This window comes from Thalassophryne amazonica, chromosome 2, assembly GCF_902500255.1.
Source record: "Thalassophryne amazonica chromosome 2, fThaAma1.1, whole genome shotgun sequence".
Classification (NCBI taxonomy): domain Eukaryota; kingdom Metazoa; phylum Chordata; class Actinopteri; order Batrachoidiformes; family Batrachoididae; genus Thalassophryne; species Thalassophryne amazonica.
Window position 1 is genome coordinate 7,486,048 of NC_047104.1, and position 22,242 is coordinate 7,508,289.

Sequence of the window (22,242 nt, forward strand, 5' to 3'; positions counted from 1 at the left end):
GTGTGCTCTCCATCCTTTTCACTTTGCTCTCATCCAGAGTTGGACTAAAGATTTCAGTGTAATGAAACCAAAATCAAGTGTTCTGTGTTTTCATTGGAAATTTGACCTGACTAGAACGCCAAAACGCCTCATTTAAACAGCTTCGGCTAATTCGGTGTGCAACCACCTCCGAGTGGCTGCACGTTTGAGAAAATAAAGCTTCTTCTGGAGTCTGTAATGAAGTTGTTAGTTGCGGGTGGTTTGAATGTCATCAATAACACTGGACTCCGTGGTGAAGTCCTTCACATCTTATTACACGTCTTCAGGAAGTGTTTCTATTTTAAATCAGTACTACAAACGTAAGATGATTTGAGTTTCTAAAGTACATCTCATCTTCCTTCAAGAGTACAAGAGGTCACGCCACGAGATCAAGAAGAAGTCAGCTGACACCATGAAGTTACAGAAGAAAGCGCGGAAAGGTCTGCACACATTTCACACCTCAGATTGTTAAACATTGTTGAAGTTATGTTAAACACGGGGGCAGTGATGATTCATATATATATATATATATATATATATTTTAAGTCATTTTACAGTGAGCACAGCCATTCACAAAAAACACAGGCATAAGGTTCATGTTAGTCACATATTGCCACCTAGTGGTGCTTAATAATATTGTATGTGTTTCTTATTGTTCCTGTCATAATTTAGTGATCGATTAAACTGCACTTTATGGAAACAAGGAGTCACAATATCATTCTGAAATTAAGAAACAGTGTTTTCTGTGGTGGAAGCTGTGACTGATTTTCACTTTTGGAACACGTCAACCCTCAGGGGTCTGGAAATGTAAAACACCATTGATATGGACTTGCCACGGACCCCTGAAGATCAAACTCGACTGGCACTCAGGAAGAACATTCTTTATCACTGCCAGAGAGTTAGGGGATTTTTAAGATAAGTTTACAGCCCTTTTTTTGGTCCCGATGTGGAAATTTACAGTATCACAGCATTAAATAATTAAGCATACAAGCCAAGAAAAAAATAGACAGGATAAGTACTATATACCAAATGTAAACAGGATATAAACATAATTTATACAGTGGGCACAGTACTGCATTATCTGGAGAAGTCACACGTTTTTCTGCATGTGGAACTCACTTAACATAGCTTTTCCTTGGGGGGTGGGATTAGAAACAGACAGGAACTCAGTGTAGCACATGTGCACACCATAGTGTGTGCTGTTACTTAATAGAAGGACTTCTAAATTCCACAAATTAGTAAGATGGACAAATAAACATGCATTGGACAACATACTGGAGCACATTTGATGCTGTATGGACAACAGGAAACATCAGATGCACACAGATACAAATGTGAATAGTGAATTTTTGCAGGAAGACCTCAGCTTGTGGTGTGTACCATAAGTACTTTTAAATTCCAAAATTAAGCAAAATGAACAAATAAACGTGTGATGGATAACATATTAGATGCTATTTGATGCAGGTGAACATGGATGACTGACCCACAGTGTTAGAAACACTACAATAAAAACATGAGTACATTAGATTTTTTTTTTAAATCAGCTCTTTAATTAGCAGTTTTTGTACATTGGTGTACTTTTATTCTTGGGGTTTCTTTTGTTTTGTGGATTGCTTCCTGGGAAATCTCCATATAAATAATAATAATAATTATTATTACCATTAATGTCAAACAGCAGCTGGTCTGCTCTGCGTCAGCTTGATCCCGTCAGATCTCAGAAGCTAAGCAGTGCGGCATCTGGTTAATACTTGGATGGGAGACCTCTTTGGATCACCAGTGGCTGTGTGTGTTTCTCCGGGTGACACTGGAGTTGCGTCAGGAAGGGCATCCGGCGTAAAACTTCTGCCAAGTACCAGTGCGGATCTATCCATTGTGGCGACCCCGAACAAAACAACGGGAGCAGCCGAATAGACAACAACAACAACCACCATTAATGCCAAACACAGTGTATATATACGAGGTCTATTAGAAAAGTATCCGACCTTATTATTTTTTCAAAAACCATATGGATTTGAATCACGTGTGATTACATCAGACATGCTTGAACCCTCGTGGGCATGTGAGAGTTTTTTCACGCCTGTCGGTTACGTCATTCGCCTGTGGGCAGTCTTTGAGTGAGGAGTCGTCCACCCGCTCGTCGATTTTTTTCATTGTTTAGGAATGGCTCAGAGACTGTTGCTTTGTTTGATAAAAATTTTTTCAAAACTGTAAGGCACAACTGAGTGGACACCATTCAATAAATTCAGCTGGTTTTCGGTAAAAATTTTAACGGCTGATGAGAGATTTTGGTCTGGTAGTGTCGCTTTAAGGACGGTCCACGGTGCCTGACGGCGATCTGCGCTTCGAGGCGGCAGCGTCTCGCCGTTTCAAGTTGAAAACTTCCACATTTCAGGCTCTGTTGACGCAGTAAGTCGTCAGAGAACAGAGAACTTTCAGAAGAAGTCGGCATGAGGAGTTTATTCGGACATTCCATTGTTAACGGTCATTTTGTAATGAAAGAACGTGTGGGCAGAGTCGCATGTCGGGCTGGACCCGACCGCGGGGGGTCGCGGCAGGAAAAACACCTCCGTTGGAAATCTTAACGGGCAAGTTGGAACATGCCCAAGCTGTTAAACAGTTTCTTAGTTACTCACTTGTTGAAAGCCATTAAAAGCCGCCTGAATTCTACAAATGGTTTTCAACACGGAGGTGTTTTTCCTGTCGCGGCGCACACAGATTTGCCGAGTCGTCACGGAAACGACTCGGCGAATTTGCGCGTACGTCTTTCATTAAAAAAATGTCCTTAAACAGTGGAATGTCCGCATAAATTCCTCATGCCGGCCTCTTCTGAATCTTCTCTGTTCTCTCACGATGTCCTGGGTGAATTAAGCCTTAAATTAGGATGTTTTAAGCTCGAAACAGGCCGACGACAGCGCCTGGAAGCGCTGCAGGACGTCCCGCTCCGTGGGAAGTCCTTACACCGACAGAAACACCCCATAATCTCTCATCAGCCGTTAAACTTTTCACAGAAAACTATCTTAATTTCTCGAATAGTGTCCACTCGGATATTCCTCACAGGTCCAGAAAAAATTTTGATAAAGCAACGCGCGCCGTCTCGAGCAGCGTGTGAAACAAAGGAATTCAGCCGAGAGGGCGGGACCACATCTCACTCAAGGCCTGCCCACAGGGAAATGACGTCACCGACGCGTGAAAAAACTCACGCATGCGCACGAGGGTTCAAGCATGATTGGTGTAATCGCATGTCATTCAAATCCATATAGTTAAAAAAAAAAATAAAAGGGTCGGTTTATTATCTAAGAGACCTCGTACAGCTGTACTCTAAGGTTTCATACCCTGGCAGAATTTTTGATTTTTTGGCCGTTTTTCAGACAATATGAATGATAACACAAAAACTTTTTTCACTCATGGTTAGTGGTTGTGTGAAGCCATTTATTGTCAAAAAACTGTGTTTACTCTTTTTAAATCATAATGACAACAGAAACTACCTAAAAGTTTACAGTATTTTCTGATAAAATGAAAAAAAAATGAGGTGGGCTTCATAGATAATTGGCAAAGCTTCTGGGGAAAACCTGGTCTTGTTAGGAGAGACGGCATCCATCCCACTTTGGATGGAGCAGCTCTCATTTCTACAAATCTGGACAATTTTCTTAAATCCTCCAAACTGTGACTATCCAGGGTTGGGACCAGGAAGCAGAGTTGTAGTCTTACACACCTCTCTGCAGCTTCTCTCCCCCTGCCATCCCCTCATTACCCCATCCCCGTAGAGACGGTGCCTGCTCCCAGACCACCAATAACCAGCAAAAATCTATTTAAGCATAAAAATTCAAAAAGAAAAAATAATATAGCACCTTCAACTGCACCACAGACTAAAACAGTTAAATGTGGTCTATTAAACATTAGGTCTCTCTCTTCTAAGTCCCTGTTAGTAAATGATATAATAATTGATCAACATATTGATTTATTCTGCCTTACAGAAACCTGGTTACAGCAGGATGAATATGTTAGTTTAAATGAGTCAACATCCCCGAGTCACACTAACTGCCAGAATGCTCGTAGCACGGGCCGAGGCGGAGGATTAGCAGCAATCTTCCATTCCAGCTTATTAATTAATCAAAAACCCAGACAGAGCTTTAATTCATTTGAAAGCTTGTCTCTTAGTCTTGTCCTTCCAAATTGGAAGTCCCAAAAACCAGTTTTATTTGTTATTATCTATCGTCCACCTGGTCGTTACTGTGAGTTTCTCTGTGAATTTTCAGACCTTTTGTCTGACTTAGTGCTTAGCTCAGATAAGATAATTATAGTGGGCGATTTTAACATCCACACAGATGCTGAGAATGACAGCCTCAACACTGCATTTAATCTATTATTAGACTCTATTGGCTTTGCTCAAAATGTAAATGAGTCCACCCACCACTTTAATCATATCTTAGATCTTGTTCTGACTTATGGTATGGAAATTGAAGACTTAACAGTAGAAGTAGAAGATCTTCACTTAGCCTGGAAAAAGAGTCTGTTGCTCTATAAAAAAGCCCTCCGTAAAGCTAGGACATCTTACTACTCATCACTAATTGAAGAAAATAAGAACAACCCCAGGTTTCTTTTCAGCACTGTAGCCAGGCTGACAAAGAGTCAGAGCTCTATTGAGCCAAGTATTCCTTTAACTTTAACTAGTAATGACTTCATGACTTTCTTTGCTAATAAAATTTTAACTATTAGAGAAAAAATTACTCATAACCATCCCAAAGACGTATCGTTATCTTTGGCTGCTTTCAGTGATGCCGGTATTTGGTTAGACTCTTTCTCTCCGATTGTTCTGTCTGAGTTATTTTCATTAGTCACTTCCTCCAAACCATCAACATGTTTATTAGACCCCATTCCTACCAGGCTGCTCAAGGAAGCCCTACCATTATTTAATGCTTCGATCTTAAATATGATCAATCTATCTTTGTTAGTTGGCTATGTACCACAGGCTTTTAAGGTGGCAGTAATTAAACCATTACTTAAAAAGCCATCACTTGACCCAGCTATCTTAGCTAATTATAGGCCAATCTCCAACCTTCCTTTTCTCTCAAAAATTCTTGAAAGGGTAGTTGTAAAACAGCTAACTGATCATCTGCAGAGGAATGGTCTATTTGAAGAGTTTCAGTTAGGTTTTAGAATTCATCATAGTACAGAAACAGCATTAGTGAAGGTTACAAATGATCTTCTTATGGCCTCAGACAGTGGACTCATCTCTGTGCTTGTTCTGTTAGACCTCAGTGCTGCTTTTGATACTGTTGACCATAAAATGTTATTACAGAGATTAGAGCATGCCATAGGTATTAAAGGCACTGCGCTGCGGTGGTTTGAATCATATTTATTTAATAGATTACAATTTGTTCATGTAAATGGGGAATCTTCTTCACAGACTAAGGTTAATTATGGAGTTCCACAAGGTTCTGTGCTAGGACCAATTTTATTCACTTTATACATGTTTCCCTTAGGCAGTATTATTAGACGGCATTGCTTAAATTTTCATTGTTACGCAGATGATACCCAGCTTTATCTATCCATGAAGCCAGAGGACACATACCAATTAGCTAAACTGCAGGATTGTCTTACAGACATAAAGACATGGATGACCTCTAATTTCCTGCTTTTAAACTCAGATAAAACTGAAGTTATTGTACTTGGCCCCACAAATCTTAGAAACATGGTGTCTAACCAGATCCTTACTCTGGATGCCATCCAGAGTTAGGATCTGGTTAGACACCATTACCCTGACCTCTAGTAATACTGTGAGAAATCTTGGAGTCATTTTTGATCAGGATATGTCATTCAATGCACATATTAAACAAATATGTAAGACTGCTTTTTTGCATTTGCGCAATATCTCTAAAATTAGAAAGGTCTTGTCTCAGAGTGATGCTGAAAAACTAATTCATGCATTTATTTCCTCTAGGCTGGACTATTGTAATTCATTATTATCAGGTTGTCCTAAAAGTTCCCTGAAAAGCCTTCATTTAATTCAAAATGCTGCAGCTAGAGTGCTGACAGGGACTAGAAGGAGAGAGCATATTTCACCCATATTGGCCTCTCTTCATTGGCTTCCTGTTAATTCTAGAATAGAATTTAAAATTCTTCTTCTTACTTATAAGGTTTTGAATAATCAGGTCCCATCTTATCTTAGGGACCTCATAGTACCATATCACCCCAATAGAGCGCTTCGCTCTCAGACTGCAGGCTTACTTGTAGTTCCTAGGGTTTGTAAGAGTAGAATGGGAGGCAGAGCCTTCAGCTTTCAGGCTCCTCTCCTGTGGAACCAGCTCCCAATTCGGATCAGGGAGACCTACACCCTCTCTGGTTTTAAGATTAGGCTTAAAACTTTCCTTTTTGCTAAAGCTTATAGTTAGGGCTGGATCAGGTGACCCTGAACCATCCCTTAGTTATGCTGCTATAGACTTAGACTGCTGGGGGGTTCCCATGATGCACTGAGTGTTTCTTTCTCTTTTTGCTCTGTATGCACCACTCTGCATTTAATCATTAGTGATTGATCTCTGCTCCCCTCCACAGCATGTCTTTTTCCTGGTTCTCTCCCTCAGCCCCAACCAGTCCCAGCAGAAGACTGCCCCTCCCTGAGCCTGGTTCTGCTGGAGGTTTCTTCCTGTTAAAAGGGAGTTTTTCCTTCCCACTGTTGCCAACTGCTTGCTCACAGGGGGTCGTTTTGACCGTTGGGGTTTTTCCGTAATTATTGTATGGCCTTGCCTTACAAAATAAGGCGCCTTGGGGCAACTGTTTGTTGTGATTTGGCGCTATATAAATAAAATTGATTTGATTTGATTTGATAACATGCTGCATTCATCCTGTCATAAATTTTGACCAAGTTTCCTGTGCCTTTGTAGCTCACACATCCCCAAAACATCAGTGATCCACCTCCATGCCTCACAGTAGGAAGGGTGTACCATTCGTCATAAGCTTTGTTGACTCCTCTCCAAATGTAACGTTTATAGTTGTGGCTAAAAAGTTAAATTTTGGTCTCATCACTCCAAATTACTTTGTTCTCTGTGCTGTTTGGTGTATTCTAAGCAGGATACTTTGTGGCATTTGTGTAGTAATGGCTTTCTTCTGACAACTTGACCATGCACCCATTTTTCTCCAGAGAGTCCTGCATTTCAGCTGAAGTCATTTGTGGGGTTTTCTTTGCATCCCAAACAATTTTCCTGGCAGTAGTTGGTGAAATTGTTGTTGGTCTACCTGACCGTGGTTTGGTTCCAACGGAATCCCTCATTTTCTACTTCTCAATTAGAGTTTGAATATTGCTGATTGGCATTCTCAGTTCCTTAGATATGTTTTTATATCCATTTCCTGTTTTATACGGTTCAATTACCTTTTCTTTGACCATTCTTTTGCTTTCTCTATGAGTGAGAAACCAGAAACATCAGTGCAGCACTGGATGAAAGATGCAAGGGTCTGTCAGGAGCCCAGAAACTCACTGACCTTTTATACACACACACACACACACACACACACACATACACACACACACACACACACACACACACACACACACACACACACACACACACACACACACACACACAGATTACAAACAGATTACAGGTGAGGATGGTTACCTTTTGTAGCCATTCAAATCCATTTGTGTCAACTTGTGTGCATATTACTGGGGCAACATCACCGAGGTATGTAAACTTTTGATTAGGGTAATTTGGGAAGTTTCTGTTGTCATTATGATTTAGAAAGAATTTACACACTTGTTTGACAATAAATGGATTCACACAACCACTAACTTATCATTCATATTCTTTGAAAAAGCGCCAAATTTTTTTGTAACTGAAACGAAGGACTTGTGATGCTGCTGCTGCTTCAGACACTGCGGGTGAATCAGTCCATCTTTGAGGATGCTTCCCGGGCTGTGATGGTGTCCTATCAGGGGTCAGGCTGGTTCTCCAGAGGAGATGATAGCTTGGATACCATCCTTCTCTTACCCACCACATACACTGGGTTAAAGGGGCATCCCAGTACAGAACTGACACTTCTGGTCAGTTTGTCCAGTCTCTTCCTGCCTGCTGTTGATATGGCAAAAGTTGGGTGATGCCACCACACAGATATAAATGGTCTTTAGTAGCTCTTCCCTGCACTCCAAATGACCTCAGTCTCCTCAACAGATGGAGCCTGCTCTGGTCTTTTCTGCACAGAGCAGATGTATGGTTAGTACAGTCCAGTTTATTGTTCAGGTGAACACCCAAGTGTGTATATGGAGCACCAACTCAGTGTCCACACCCTGGATATTGGAGATGGGTATCTGTGCCAGTGGAAATTCACCAACAGTTCTTTGGTTTTCCATTCAGCAAATGACAGTCAAAATACACAAAGTGGGAAAATGTTTATGGTTAGCTGCTCTCTGATTGGCTCTTACCCCGCTGCTGAAATGAACCAGGATGAATGTTGGACTGAAAATGTCTTTCTGTGGTGTCTGTACTGTTGCTTGGTGACTTTTATGATTTCTGAACTGTGTTTTTGGTTGCAGTTGTGTTGCGTTACTCTAACAGGTGGCACTGTGGCGTTCTTGTACTAACCTTAACATTGAGTTCTGCTATTTCTCTCTTCTACCCTTCCTTGTCTTTATCCCCCTTTTCTTTTTGCTTATTTTGCTTTCTTTCTGCTCTGATTCTCTGTCTCTGTGTTCTCTTTGTGGTATTTGTCGGCTGTGATAGAGATCCAGGGTGAGTATCGGCCAATTGCTCCCAACAGCCTCACGTTCCATCTTCTTGTACTCACGTTCTCTTAACTACAGTCTCACATTCCCGACTTTCTCCTGTGTACCGACACAACACTGTGAGCATGTGGTGGGAGCTAAACCGTAGCTGAACTCAGTTTATCCGCTGTGTTATTGATTACAAATATGGATTGTGTTCCCATAATAACACCACCAACAACAAACATTTACAACGTAAAGTTTGGACACACGGGAAAGTGTGTCCAAACTTTGGAGTAGTAGTATAGGTGTATAGCATAACGAAAACAGCAAGCACAACTCAAACTCTTTTGAAAACGTCAGCAAACCATAAAATATTAATTTAATGAAAACAATCAAAAGTAACTGTAAAATACCCCACATTTACTGGGCAGGGAGGTATGAAAGAGCCTGTGACCAAGAGCAAATGTGGATCTGAGCCACAGAAAAGCTTGTGATCCACTTTAAATGTGAGCCTGAGCCAATGAAGAGCCTGTGACCTAGTCTGAATCTGAATCAGCAAATAGCTTGTGACCCAGCACAAATGTGAGCCTGAGCCAGAGAGGAGCCTGTGACCCAGTCTAAATATAAGTCTGAGCCAATGAAGAGCCTTTGCCCCAGTCTAAATGTGAGCCGGAGTGAGTGAAGAGCCTGTGGCTCAAGCCAAATGTAAATCTAAGCCAGTGAGGAGCCTGTGACCCAGGACAAATGTGAATCTCAGCCATTGAAGAGCCTGTGACCCAGTCTAAACATATGCTTGATCCAACAAAGAGCCTTTGACCTAGTCTAAATGTTAGCCAGAGCCAGTGAAGAGGCTGTGACTCAAGCCAAATGTGAATCTGAGCCAGGGAAAAAGCCTGTGACACAGTCTAAATGTGAGCCAGAGAGGACCTTGTGACCCAGTCGAAATATAAGCCTGAGCCAATGAAGAGCCTTTGACCCCGTCTAAATGTGAGTCGGGGGCCAGTGAAGAATGAGTAACCCAGTCCAAGTGTGAATCTGAGCCAGTGGAGAGCTTGTGAACCCATCTAAATGTGAGCCAGAGCCAGTGAACAACCTCTGACCCAGGCCCAATGTGAATCTGAGCCAGTGAAGAACCTGTGACCCAGACCGAGTGTGAACCTGCTGTTTTTTTATATGGAAGACACTAAAAAGAGTACTGCATTTTAACAAACATTCTGAAAATGTAAAAATGATTCATAAAGTAGTGTATCATCAGTGTGTGAGGGTGGACTCCATTTCCACTAATAACAACACTGAAAATGTTAAAAATGTAATTTCTTTCACAAAATAATTCAGTTGTTGTCATTTTATACTGGATACAGTGAAATTATGGAATAAGTCATCAGGTTATAGGTGATAGAGCCTTTTACGAGACATAAGCTTACGCACACACTTAAAATTATGAGAGACTGTGGACATACAAGAGCTATCAATAATTATATTTTTCTTTATTAAAAAAATAATCAGATGAGTTTATAGGTGAGTAAAATCTCATAAGAGCTCAGACGTGAGGCTTTGTTATGACACGAGTTCAGCATATACGTGGTTTAGCTTTAGGCGCGAGATTCATGACATCATAAATGCATGAAGAAATGTAACGTTTCCTGACTTCTGCATGACGACACTAACAGATCCTCTTTTTAAGCTTTTTTCGATGTTGCAGGTTTTAATTCTCCCGTTGTCTTACTCTCCTCTCTCGCTGTTTTAGTTCTGTTTTTGCAGAAATGTTTACTGCCTGTTTTTTTTCTTGCATGGCATAACACAAGGTTATTTCACAACTTTCTTCCACTCGTTACATGTCCATGTTTAAGTTTTCTCTCTAACTGTAGGTTAGAGATTTGAATCACGTGTGAAGTTGAAGTCATTTTTGAAGTGAAAATGGCAAATATTTAGTCTGTCCTGCTTCTCTGCGGTGATTATTTCTTAACTTTATGTCAAAATAAATTAAATATAGGAATGTTTAGACTGTTGGTTTCCTCCTGTCCATAAATCACACATTTCTATCCCTCCACCAGAATCTGTCTCTGCTTCCTCTTTCATCCTTTATGTCATCATACTTAACCACTACCTCTGAACTCTCTTTGATGTCATATCTTTTGTCTTCTTCTTACTGTTACGCTTGCCGTGCAGGGCGGGGCGACCTGCAGCCTCAGCTGGACAGCGCCATGCAGGATGTGACCGACATGTGCCTGCTGATGGAAGAGATGGAGAAGCAGGCGGTGCGCAGGGCCCTGGTGGAGGAGCGAGGACGCTTCTGCACCTTCATCGGCTTCCTCCAGCCCGTCGTGGTAAGGAAACGGAAAGAGAGAGGAGACATTCGTCTGTCTATTCATCCAACCAGCCATTCATCAGTCATCCTGGAGACTAGTGAGGGAAGCCACCAAGACACCCAAGCTTGTGTCCTACACAAAACTGAATCTGAAATTTTGCATCTTCATTTTAAGGAAATTCTTCTCTGTTCTACTTTGAAGCTGTTGATGCAAAAACAGTTTCTCCCGTCACAACCACAGAAGCCTATAACTCCTTCAGATCTGTCCGTATGTCTTGGTGGTTTCCCTCACCAATCGTCTTCTTGCACATTCACTCTGTTTTTGAGAACTGCCTCCTCCAGTTGGGTTTACCACACAGGACCACTTTGCTTGTAATTCTCAATGATTGATGGAAGTGAAGTCAAAGACAGTGTTCATGTGTTCATCATCTGAGTTATTTAAAGAAAACTGGCTGAAAAAGTGATGATTTGTATGAACAATAATTCATATATATAGTTTATGTGATTACTTATGGCCCTGACTGGGAAAAAACTGAAATGCATCTTCAAGGAAGATGTTCTGCTAATAGCTAGAGAGCTATACTGCCCTCTGGTGGCAGCCCAAAGTAATTAAACATACTTATGAAATAATAGCATGTTTGTAATACTACAGTACAGTACTACAGAATCAAAGAGTACTTGGAACAAAAACTGTGGTGTTGAGGCAGAAAATTCAGTTTGTTCTAAAGGTCACATCTGCAAGTTTCAGTGAGCTCGTTAATGACAAGAACAACAGAACCACAGGGAGACATGTTCGAAAATGCACCACGTGGTCGTAGTTTCACAGCCCACAGGAGCGCAGCAAACAGAAAATATGAACTGTGTTTGTGTTCGTCAGAATGGAGAGGTCTCCATGTTGGGCGAGATCACACACCTCCAGGCCATCATCGATGACCTCACTGTGCTCACAACGGACCCCCACAAACTGCCGCCGGCCAGCGAACAGGTGAAACACAAACACATGTAGCGCACGCAACACATGCAGCAAAAATTGTGAAACACAAACGCAGTGGGCACAACACGTGTGCAGAATAAATGCTGAAACACAAACATGCAGTGCACATAACACGTGTGCAAAATAAATTCTGAGACACAAACATGCAGCGCACATAACACGTGTGCAGAATAAATACTGAGACACAAACATGCAGCGTGCACAACACGTGTGCAAAATAACTACTGAGACACAAACATGCAGCGCGCACAACACGTGTGCAAAATAAAGACTGAGACGCAAACATGCAGCGCGCACAACATGTGTGCAAAATAAATACTGAGACACAAACATGCAGCGCGCACAACACGTGTGCAAAATAAATACTGAGACACAAACATGCAGCGCGCACAACGCGTGTGCAGAATAAATATTAAGACACAAACATAGCGCGCACAACACGTGTGCAGAATAAATACTGAAACCCAAACATGCAGCGCGAACAACACGTGTGCAGAATAAATGGTGAAACACAAACATGCAGCGCGCACAACACGTGTGCAGAATAATTGCTGAAACACAAACATGCAGTGGGCACAACACGTGTGCAGAAAAATTCTGAAACACAAACATGCAGCGCGCACAACATGTGTGCAGAATAAATGGTGAAACACAAACATGCAGTGCACAAACACGTGTGCAGAATAAATTGTCAAACACAGACATGCATTGCGCACAACACGTGTGCAGAATAAATGTGAAACACAAACATGCAGCGCGCACAACACGTGCAGAATAAATACTGAAACACAAACATGCAGCGGGCACAACACGTGTGCAGAATAAATACTGAAACACAAACATGCAGCGCGCACAACATGTGTGCAGAATAAATGGTGAAACACAAACATGCAGCGCGCACAACACGTGTGCAGAATAAATGGTGAAACACAAACATGCAGCGCGCACAACACGTGTGCAGAATAAATACTGAAACACAAACATGCAGCGGGCACAACACGTGTGTAGAATAAATACTGAAAAACAAACATGCAGCGCGCATAACACATGTGCAGAATAAATACTGAGGCACAAACATGCAGCGTGCACAACACGTGCAGAATAAATGTGAAACACAAACATGCAGCGCGCACAACACGTGCAGAATAAATACTGAAACACAAACATGCAGCGGGCACAACACGTGTGCAGAATAAATACTGAAACACAAACATGCAGCGCGCACAACATGTGTGCAGAATAAATGGTGAAACACAAACATGCAGCGCGCACAACACGTGTGCAGAATAAATGGTGAAACACAAACATGCAGCGCGCACAACACGTGTGCAGAATAAATACTGAAACACAAACATGCAGCGGGCACAACACGTGTGTAGAATAAATACTGAAAAACAAACATGCAGCGCGCATAACACATGTGCAGAATAAATACTGAGGCACAAACATGCAGCGTGCACAACACGTGCAGAATAAATGGTGAAACACAAACATGCATTGCACACAACACGTGTGCAGAATAAATTGTCAAACACAAACATGCATTGCGCACAACACGTGTGCAGAATAAATGGTGAAACACAAACATGCAGCGCGCACAACACGTGTGCAGAATAAATACTGAAACACAAACATGCAGTGGGCACAACACGTGTGCAGAAAAATTCTGAAACACAAACATGTAGCGCGCACAACACGTGTGCAGAATAAATGCTGAAACACAAACATGCAGTGTGCACAACACGTGCAGAATAAATACTGAAACACAATTTGCAGCAGGCACAACACGTGTGTAGAATAAATACTGAAACACAAACATGCAGCGTGCACAACATGTGTGCAGAATAAATACTGAAACACAAACATGCAGCGTGCACAACATGTGTGCAGAATAAATACTGAAACACAAACATGCAGTGCGCACAACACGTGTGCAGAATAAATACTGAAACACAAACATGCAGCAGGCACAACACGTGTGCAGAATAAATACTGAAATACAAACATGCAGCACGCACAACACGTGTGCAGAATAAATACTGAAACACAAACATGCAGCGTGCACAACACGTGTGCAGAATAAATGCTGAAACACAAACATGCAGCGTGCACAACACATGTGCAGAATAAATGCTGAAACACAAACATGCAGCGTGCACAACACGTGCAGAATAAATGCTGAAACACAAACATGCAGCGTGCACAACACGTGTGCAGAATAAATGCTGAAACACAAACATGCAGCGTGCACAACACGTGTACAAATAAAAATAAAAGTGTGTCTGTGTGTGTCTGTCAGGTGATTAAAGATCTGAAAGGATCGGATTACAGCTGGTCCTATCAGACGCCGCCGTCATCCCCGAGCAGTTCTGGATCACGAAAAAGCAGCATGTGCAGGTTGTTGCACACAAACAGTGCACACATCAAACATTGCATGTGTGTGTGCATGCACATGTTGTCCTGCAGATGGCGCCTGAAGCCTGTGCATGCAGGGTTTTTCTGTGATCCCTGATTAAGTTTTCTCTTCCCCCCTCTCTCTCCCCTCCCTCGCCCTTTGCTCTCACCTCCTCCCTAGCAGTAGCGTGAACTCCGCCCACAGTAGTGCCTCCCGTTCTTCAGGGGGAGGTGGGAGTGGTGGAATCGGTGGTAGTGGGGGAGGTTCTCAGCCTCACTCACCAACTTCCTCCTCCTCCTATCGTTACCGCAGCAGCCTGACACACCAGCCCCCACCACCAGGGGGCATAGCAGCTCACCGCCTCAGCAGCGTCTCCTCTCACGATTCGGGATTTGTCTCCCAGGATGCAAATATCTACTCCAAGCCCCCATCACCCATGCCCTCTGACATCACCAGCCAGGTATGAACCGTGTCCACATTTTACTTATTGCAGATTCTCTAATTGTATTTGTCTGATTTGTATCACAGTAAATGTAAATTTAGACAGACATCTGTTGAACATGTCACATTCTGTGGGAATTTGCTGATATTTTGATATTTCGTTGACTCCATAGTGAATTGGCTTGTCCTAAATCAACAGTTTAATCAGCATAAAAATAATTGGAAGCTTCAGCTCAGTGGTTTTCTCTCTCTCTCTCACTACATATATATATATATATCCCCTGCCATCCCCTCATTACCCCATCCCCGTAGAGACGGTGTCCTGCTCCCAGACCACCAATAACCAGCAAAAATCTATTTAAGCATAAAAATTCAAAAAGAAAAAATAATATAGCACCTTCAACTGCACCACAGACTAAAACAGTTAAATGTGGTCTATTAAACATTAGGTCTCTCTCTTCTAAGTCCCTGTTGGTAAATGATATAATAATTGATCAACATATTGATTTATTCTGCCTTACAGAAACCTGGTTACAGTAGGATGAATATGTTAGTTTAAATGAGTCAACACCCCGAGTCACACTAACTGTCAGAATGCTCGTAGCACGGGCCGGGGCGGAGGATTAGCAGCAATCTTCCATTCCAGCTTATTAATTAATCAAAAACCCAGACAGAGCTTTAATTCATTTGAAAGCTTGACTCTTAGTCTTGTCCATCCAAATTGGAAGTCCCAAAAACCAGTTTTATTTGTTATTATCTATCGTCCACCTGGTCGTTACTGTGAGTTTCTCTGTGAATTTTCAGACCTTTTGTCTGACTTAGTGCTTAGCTCAGATAAGATAATTATAGTGGGCGATTTTAACATCCACACAGATGCTGAGAATGACAGCCTCAACACTGCATTTAATCTATTATTAGACTCTATTGGCTTTGCTCAAAATGTAAATGAGTCCACCCACCACTTTAATCATATCTTAGATCTTGTTTTGACTTATGGTATGGAAATAGAAGACTTAACAGTATTCCCTGAAAACTCCCTTCTGTCTGATCATTTCTTAATAACATTTACATTTACTCTGATGGACTACCCAGCAGTGGGGAATAAGTTTCATTACACTAGAAGTCTTTCAGAAAGCGCTGTAACTAGGTTTAAGGATATGATTCCTTCTTTATGTTCTCTAATGCCATATACCAACACAGTGCAGAGTAGCTACCTAAACTCTGTAAGTGAGATAGAGTATTAGTTTTACGTTTAGTTTTTAGTTTTACGTCAATAGTTTTACATCCTCATTGAAGACAACTTTGGATGCTGTAGCTCCTCTGAAAAAGAGAGCTTTAAATCAGAAGTGCCTGACTCCGTGGTATAACTCACAAACTCGTAGCTTAAAGCAGATAACCCGTAAGTTGGAGAGGAAATGGCGTCTCACTAATTTAGAAGATCTTCACTTAGCCTGGAAAAAGAGTCTGTTGCTCTATAAAAAAGCCCTCCGTAAAGCTAGGACATCTTTCTACTCATCACTAATTGAAGAAAATAAGAACAACCCCAGGTTTCTTTTCAGCACTGTAGCCAGGCTGACAAAGAGTCAGAGCTCTATTGAGCCGAGTATTCCTTTAACTTTAACTAGTAATGACTTCATGACTTTCTTTGCTAACAAAATTTTAACTATTAGAGAAAAAATGACTCATAACCATCCCAAAGACGTATCGTTATCTTTGGCTGCTTTCAGTGATGCCGGTATTTGGTTAGACTCTTTCTCTCCGATTGTCCTGTCTGAGTTATTTTCATTAGTTACTTCATCCAAACCATCAACATGTTTATTAGACCCCATTCCTACCAGGCTGCTCAAGGAAGCCCTACCATTATTTAATGCTTCGATCTTAAATATGATCAATCTATCTTTGTTAGTTGGCTATGTACCACAGGCTTTTAAGGTGGCAGTAATTAAACCATTACTTAAAAAGCCATCACTTGACCCAGGGTCATTTCTCTACCATAAGCCGTCTCCAAAGGTGTTTCAGAGAATTTGGCAGTACATCCAACCAGCCTCACAACTGCAGACCATGTGTAACCACACCAGCCCAGGACCTCCACATCCAGCATGTTCACCTCCAAGATCGTCTGAGACCAGCCACTCGTACAGCTGCAGAAAGAATCGGTTTGCATAACCAAAGAATTTCTGCACAAACTGTCAGAAACCGTCTCAGGGAAGCTCAACTGCATGCTCGTCGTCCTCATCGGGGTCTCGACCTGACTCCAGTTCGTTGTCGTAACTGACTTGAGTGGGCAAATGCTCACATTCGCTGACGTTTGGCATGTTGGAGAGGTGTTCTCTTCACGGATGATGCGAAGGAGATGTGTTGCACTGCATGAGGCAAATGGTGGTCACACCAGATACTGACTGGTATCCCCCCCAATAAAACAAAACTGCACCTTTGAGAGTGGCCTTTTATTGTGGGCAGTCTAAGGCACACCTGTGCACTAATCATGGTGTCTAATCAGCATCTTGGTATGGCACACCTGTGAGGTAGGATGGATTATCTCAGTGAAGGAGAAGTGCTCACTATCACAGATTTCGACTGGTTTGTGAACAATATTTGAGGGAAATGGTGATATTGTGTATGTGGAAAAAGTTTTAGATCTTTGAGTTCATCTCATACAAAATGGGAGCAAAACCAAAAGTGTTGCGTTTATATTTTTGTTGAGTATACTTATAAGGTTTTGAATAATCAGGTCCCATCTTATCTTAGGGACCTCGTAGTACCATATCACCCCAATAGAGCGCTTCGCTCTCAGACTGCAGGCTTACTTGTAGTTCCTAGGGTTTGTAAGAGTAGAATGGGAGGCAGAGCCTTCAGCTTTCAGGCTCCTCTCCTGTGGAACCAGCTCCCAATTCAGATCAGGGAGACAGACACCCTCTCTACTTTTAAGATTAGGCTTAAAACTTTCCTTTTTGCTAAAGCTTATAGTTAGGGCTGGATCAGGTGACCCTGAACCATCCCTTAGTTATGCTGCTATAGACGTAGACTGCTGGGGGGTTCCCATGATGCACTGTTTCTTTCTCTTTTTGCTCTGTATGCACCACTCTGCATTTAATCATTAGTGATCGATCTCTGCTCCCCTCCACAGCATGTCTTTTTCCTGGTTCTCTCTCTCAGCCCCAACCAGTCCCAGCAGAAGACTGCCCCTCCCTGAGTCTGGTTCTGCTGGAGGTTTCTTCCTGTTAAAAGGGAGTTTTTCCTTCCCACTGTCGCCAAGTGCTTGCTCACAGGGGGTCGTTTTGACCGTTGGGGTTTTACATAATTATTGTATGGCCTTGCCTTACAATATAAAGCGCCTTGGGGCAACTGTTTGTTGTGATTTGGCGCTATATAAAAAATTGATTGATTGATTGATTGAGATATATATATATATATATATATATATATATATATATATATATATATATATATATATATATATATATAATAAAAAAATAACTTCAATAACAGATAATCAGATAACTGAAAAGTTATCTTCGATAAAGATAAAACAATAAACCACCCAAAAATGTATCAGAAGTTACAGATAACTGATAAATTCCAATATTACCTGACACATCTACAACTAGTAGTAGAACAAATTTAATAGCTTACAATAATATTAAAAATAAAAACAGACACCAACAATGAGACCACACTTGTTATGTGTCGACGCGGATTGAGGAGCAAACCTGCGTCAGACAGGACCCAGCGCTAAAAATAACCAGAAAGCGGTTCCAAACAAAAACTATTTATTATACACCTGTGTTTAAAAGTGTAAAAACATAAAAAAACAACGTCCCTCTGGTGGAGTGATCCGCGGCTCGCTCTCCAGCGCCCGCAAGGATTAAAGCCAGCGCTCCTGGACTTCCTACCACCGCCAAACACCCCCCAGGTGGACACGACAAACTGATTCTCTGTGAAGCAAAGAGACGGTGAGGTAAGTCAACAGATACAACTATATCTTCCAATAAACACACGCTGCCAGCAACACACTCAGGTCAGTGTCCTTTTTTTTTACTTTATGCAAATGAGCAGCTTCTCACAACAAGTGGAGGATCACTTATCCTTCACGCCACAGCAGTGAGAAGCAAACTGTGCAATTCTCTTTACAATTCCAGTATACTGTGTAACAAAACACCAAGTTACTATCAACAAGTACCTAAACACTTAATTACCTTTCGTGTGTGCTGACAGCATGTGTCCTCACCCCTCCCTGCTTCACGGGCTCGATGTGTCAAACCCAGGCGCGGTCCTCAGCGTCTCACAAACGAACGTCACAAGGTCGATTTCCCGGCAGTTCTGCTTGAATCACACATGACTTAAATGCAGAACGCCATCCAATTATCTGCTTCAGCTGCAAGTCGTCCAGGTTGCACGTGAGCACCGATCACAGGTGCTTTCCATGATGTTGATGAGGGTGAAGACTCTTCAGCCAGCACCTTCTTCACAGACAAATCAGCCCTCATGCCACCTGGAGAGCAAAGAAAAGAAAAGAACACCAAAACATCCAGCCACGCCCCCCCCAACACACAACAGTACCCCCCCATCAACGGGAAGCCTCCCGGCGACCGAACAGACCAGGCCCGAGAACAGCCCCTCCCTCCGGGGTCCACGTCAGGAAGCAGACGGCAAGACAGGCACCGCAGCTGGAAGGCCGGCTGGAATCAACAAAAGCCCCAAAACATTCCCCAGAACAAGTCCACTCACACAAAAAAAAACATAAAACCCACCCAAAACCTCCCCAGGGGACCGTCCCATCAAACCCCGGGAGGAAAAGAAAAACTCCCAAACACAAAAACCCAACACAGTCCCACAACACAGTACAAACGCAGATGCATAAAAGAAAAATAACAAACAACCCCCCCAGAATGACCTGCAGAGCCCAACCCCCCCCCCCCTCAGAAGGCCTTCATTGCCAGTTCCAGGAGGAACAGCCAAAACCGTGATCCCACAAAGGTCCCCAGGTATACATGGAGTGAAACGGTGCCCCCCAGGGGACCGTATCATCAACCCCAGGAGGCACCCTCCCCACAACCCCGGAACCCCAGATCCGGTCACACTTGGCCGGTCGGTCCCAAGCCAATCCCCCCCCCAGAGGACCGTCCCATCAACCCTGGAGGCGGAACCCGGAAGGAAACAAAATAAAACCAAAAACCAACCCCCGGAGGACAACCAGAAACAACCCCGGGGGGATATAAAACGACCATAAACCCCGTTGCCCTCCCCGGCACCCCGAAAGACCCCAGGTCCCTCCCAGAGCTCTTTGGCGGCTCTATTTTGGCGAACAGCTCAAAATACTAAGCCGGAGAAGGGAACAGGTAAAAACTAACCCAGCTCCAACCCCAAAGCGCAGCGGAGAACCGGAAATACGTCCGGCGCCCCAACTCGACCATACCCCAGCCACTCGGGAGGGGTGGAACCACCGAAATGGCAAACGGCAACAGATCGGCCCACCCCTCCGACTGAGGCATGTCTCCGCTGCACCACACCCCGGCAACACCCATGACAATCGGTCCAACGGCTCACCGAGGCTGGAGTGGAACCGGGCCTTAACCAAACCAAAAAGAACGCCTCTAACACCCCCCCCCCTAGGTGCAGAGGTCTTCTGAGAATGCTCAGCGTGACCAACCTGCACCACCCCACAACCCACAAGACAAGCGGTCTAAGGGCAAGTGAGGGTGGGGTTAGGAATGTAGAGAAATAAAAACAACAAAACAAAAACGACCCAACAACCCAAACAGAAAATACCTAAAAACACATACAAAATTGACAGGTAAGTGAGCCCAGGCGGGCTTCCAACCGCCTGTCACTCCACCAGATACGCCCCTACCTCCCCAAACAAGTATAACCCCTGATTAAAGAAAACAAAACATTTACGTGTGCTAAAAAGTTTTTTTTTTTTTTTTTTTGTGGGTTCTTTTGCCTGTCCAAGAACACTTGGAGTTACGTCACCGTTATTTCTCTTGACGCTTACGTGTCGGGGCAATACAGGAATCTCGACTCGTCCGAGCTGCATGGGCTCATCAATAGGAGGAGCCGGAGGTCCCGTCCGAGGAGCCTCAGTGGGGCGAAGAAGAGGCGGCCCAGCTTTGTGTCGGGGAAAGCCCCGAGACAAAAAAAACCGCTCTGATGGGCGTCCTCTCTCGCGTCCACGCTCCTTCATCCGATCATCTAGACGAATCACCAACGATATTAGCTCGTCTAAATCGTTTGGCTCATCACGGACCGCCAGCTCGTCTTTTAATGACTCATTTAACCCGTCTACAAACACGCCCCGTAATGCTGCGGCATTCCAACCTGATTGAGCAGAAAAAATCCTGAAGTCCACGGAATACTCCGCCGCACTCCGCCTCCCCTGCCTGAGATTCAGCAACCGTTGAGCAATGGTATTCGTTTTCACCGAATGGTCAAAAACCAGTCGGAACTCCCGGGAGAAATCCTTAAAGGACCCTAACAATGGCGAGTTGTTACTCCACAACGCTGTGACCCAAGCTAAGGCGTCACCTCGGAGCAAATTTGTCACATACGAAACACGACTTCCATCAGAAGAGAAGGAAGCCGGTCGCTGAGCAAAAACCAGAGAACATTGCATCAGAAATGAAGCACAAGCTTCGACGTCTCCCGCATAGGGCTCCGGATGACAAATGATCGGTTCAAACACCGAATCTTTGGGTGACGGAGTTATCTGCCTTGGTATCGATGATGCCGCAGCTGGCGCTGCAGGAAGCGGAACGGCTTGAGCTGCAAGCTCCGTAACACGGGCGTCTGTTTGTTTAATTTGATTTGCGAGGTGCTGTAATTGCTCCCATATTTTCTCCAAGTGTTCTTGAATCTTTTCGGCAAACGGAACCGCCTCTGCCGCTGGGTCCATTATGGAATGGCCGGGAAATTCTGTTATGTGTCGACGCGGATTGAGGAGCGAACCTGCGTCAGACAGGACCCAGCGCTAAAAATAACCAGAAAGCGGTTCCAAACAAAAACTATTTATTATACACCTGTGTTTAAAAGTGTAAAAACATAAAAAAAACAACGTCCCTCTGGTGGAGTGATCCGCGGCTCGCTCTCCAGCGCCCGCAAGGATTAAAGCCGGCACTCCTGGACTTCCTACCACCGCCAAACACCCCCCAGGTGGACACGACAAACTGATTCTCTGTGAAGCAAAGAGACGGTGAGGTAAGTCAACAGATACAACTATATCTTCCAATAAACACACGCTGCCAGCAACACACTCAGGTCAGTGTCCTTTTTTTTTACTTTATGCAAATGAGCAGCTTCTCACAACAAGTGGAGGATCACTTATCCTTCACGCCACAGCAGTGAGAAGCAAACTGCGCAATTCTCTTTACAATTCCAGTATACTGTGTAAC

General features: G+C 43.2%; 1 protein-coding gene across 2 annotated transcripts in view; it reads left to right on the forward strand.

The window, feature by feature from the left end:
• Positions 1–22,242, forward strand: part of mtss1lb (MTSS I-BAR domain containing 2b) — a 150,485-nt gene that overhangs the window by 110,007 nt on the left and 18,236 nt on the right. The window contains exons 6-11 of one of the 2 annotated variants that reach the window (XM_034183501.1): positions 384–458; positions 8,733–8,741; positions 10,886–11,043; positions 11,902–12,009; positions 14,318–14,415; positions 14,597–14,873. In XM_034183501.1, coding sequence (XP_034039392.1) covers positions 384–458; positions 8,733–8,741; positions 10,886–11,043; positions 11,902–12,009; positions 14,318–14,415; positions 14,597–14,873 — 725 coding nt within the window. The remainder of the gene's footprint in view (positions 1–383; positions 459–8,732; positions 8,742–10,885; positions 11,044–11,901; positions 12,010–14,317; positions 14,416–14,596; positions 14,874–22,242) is intronic. The other variant, XM_034183508.1, reaches the window with a different exon arrangement.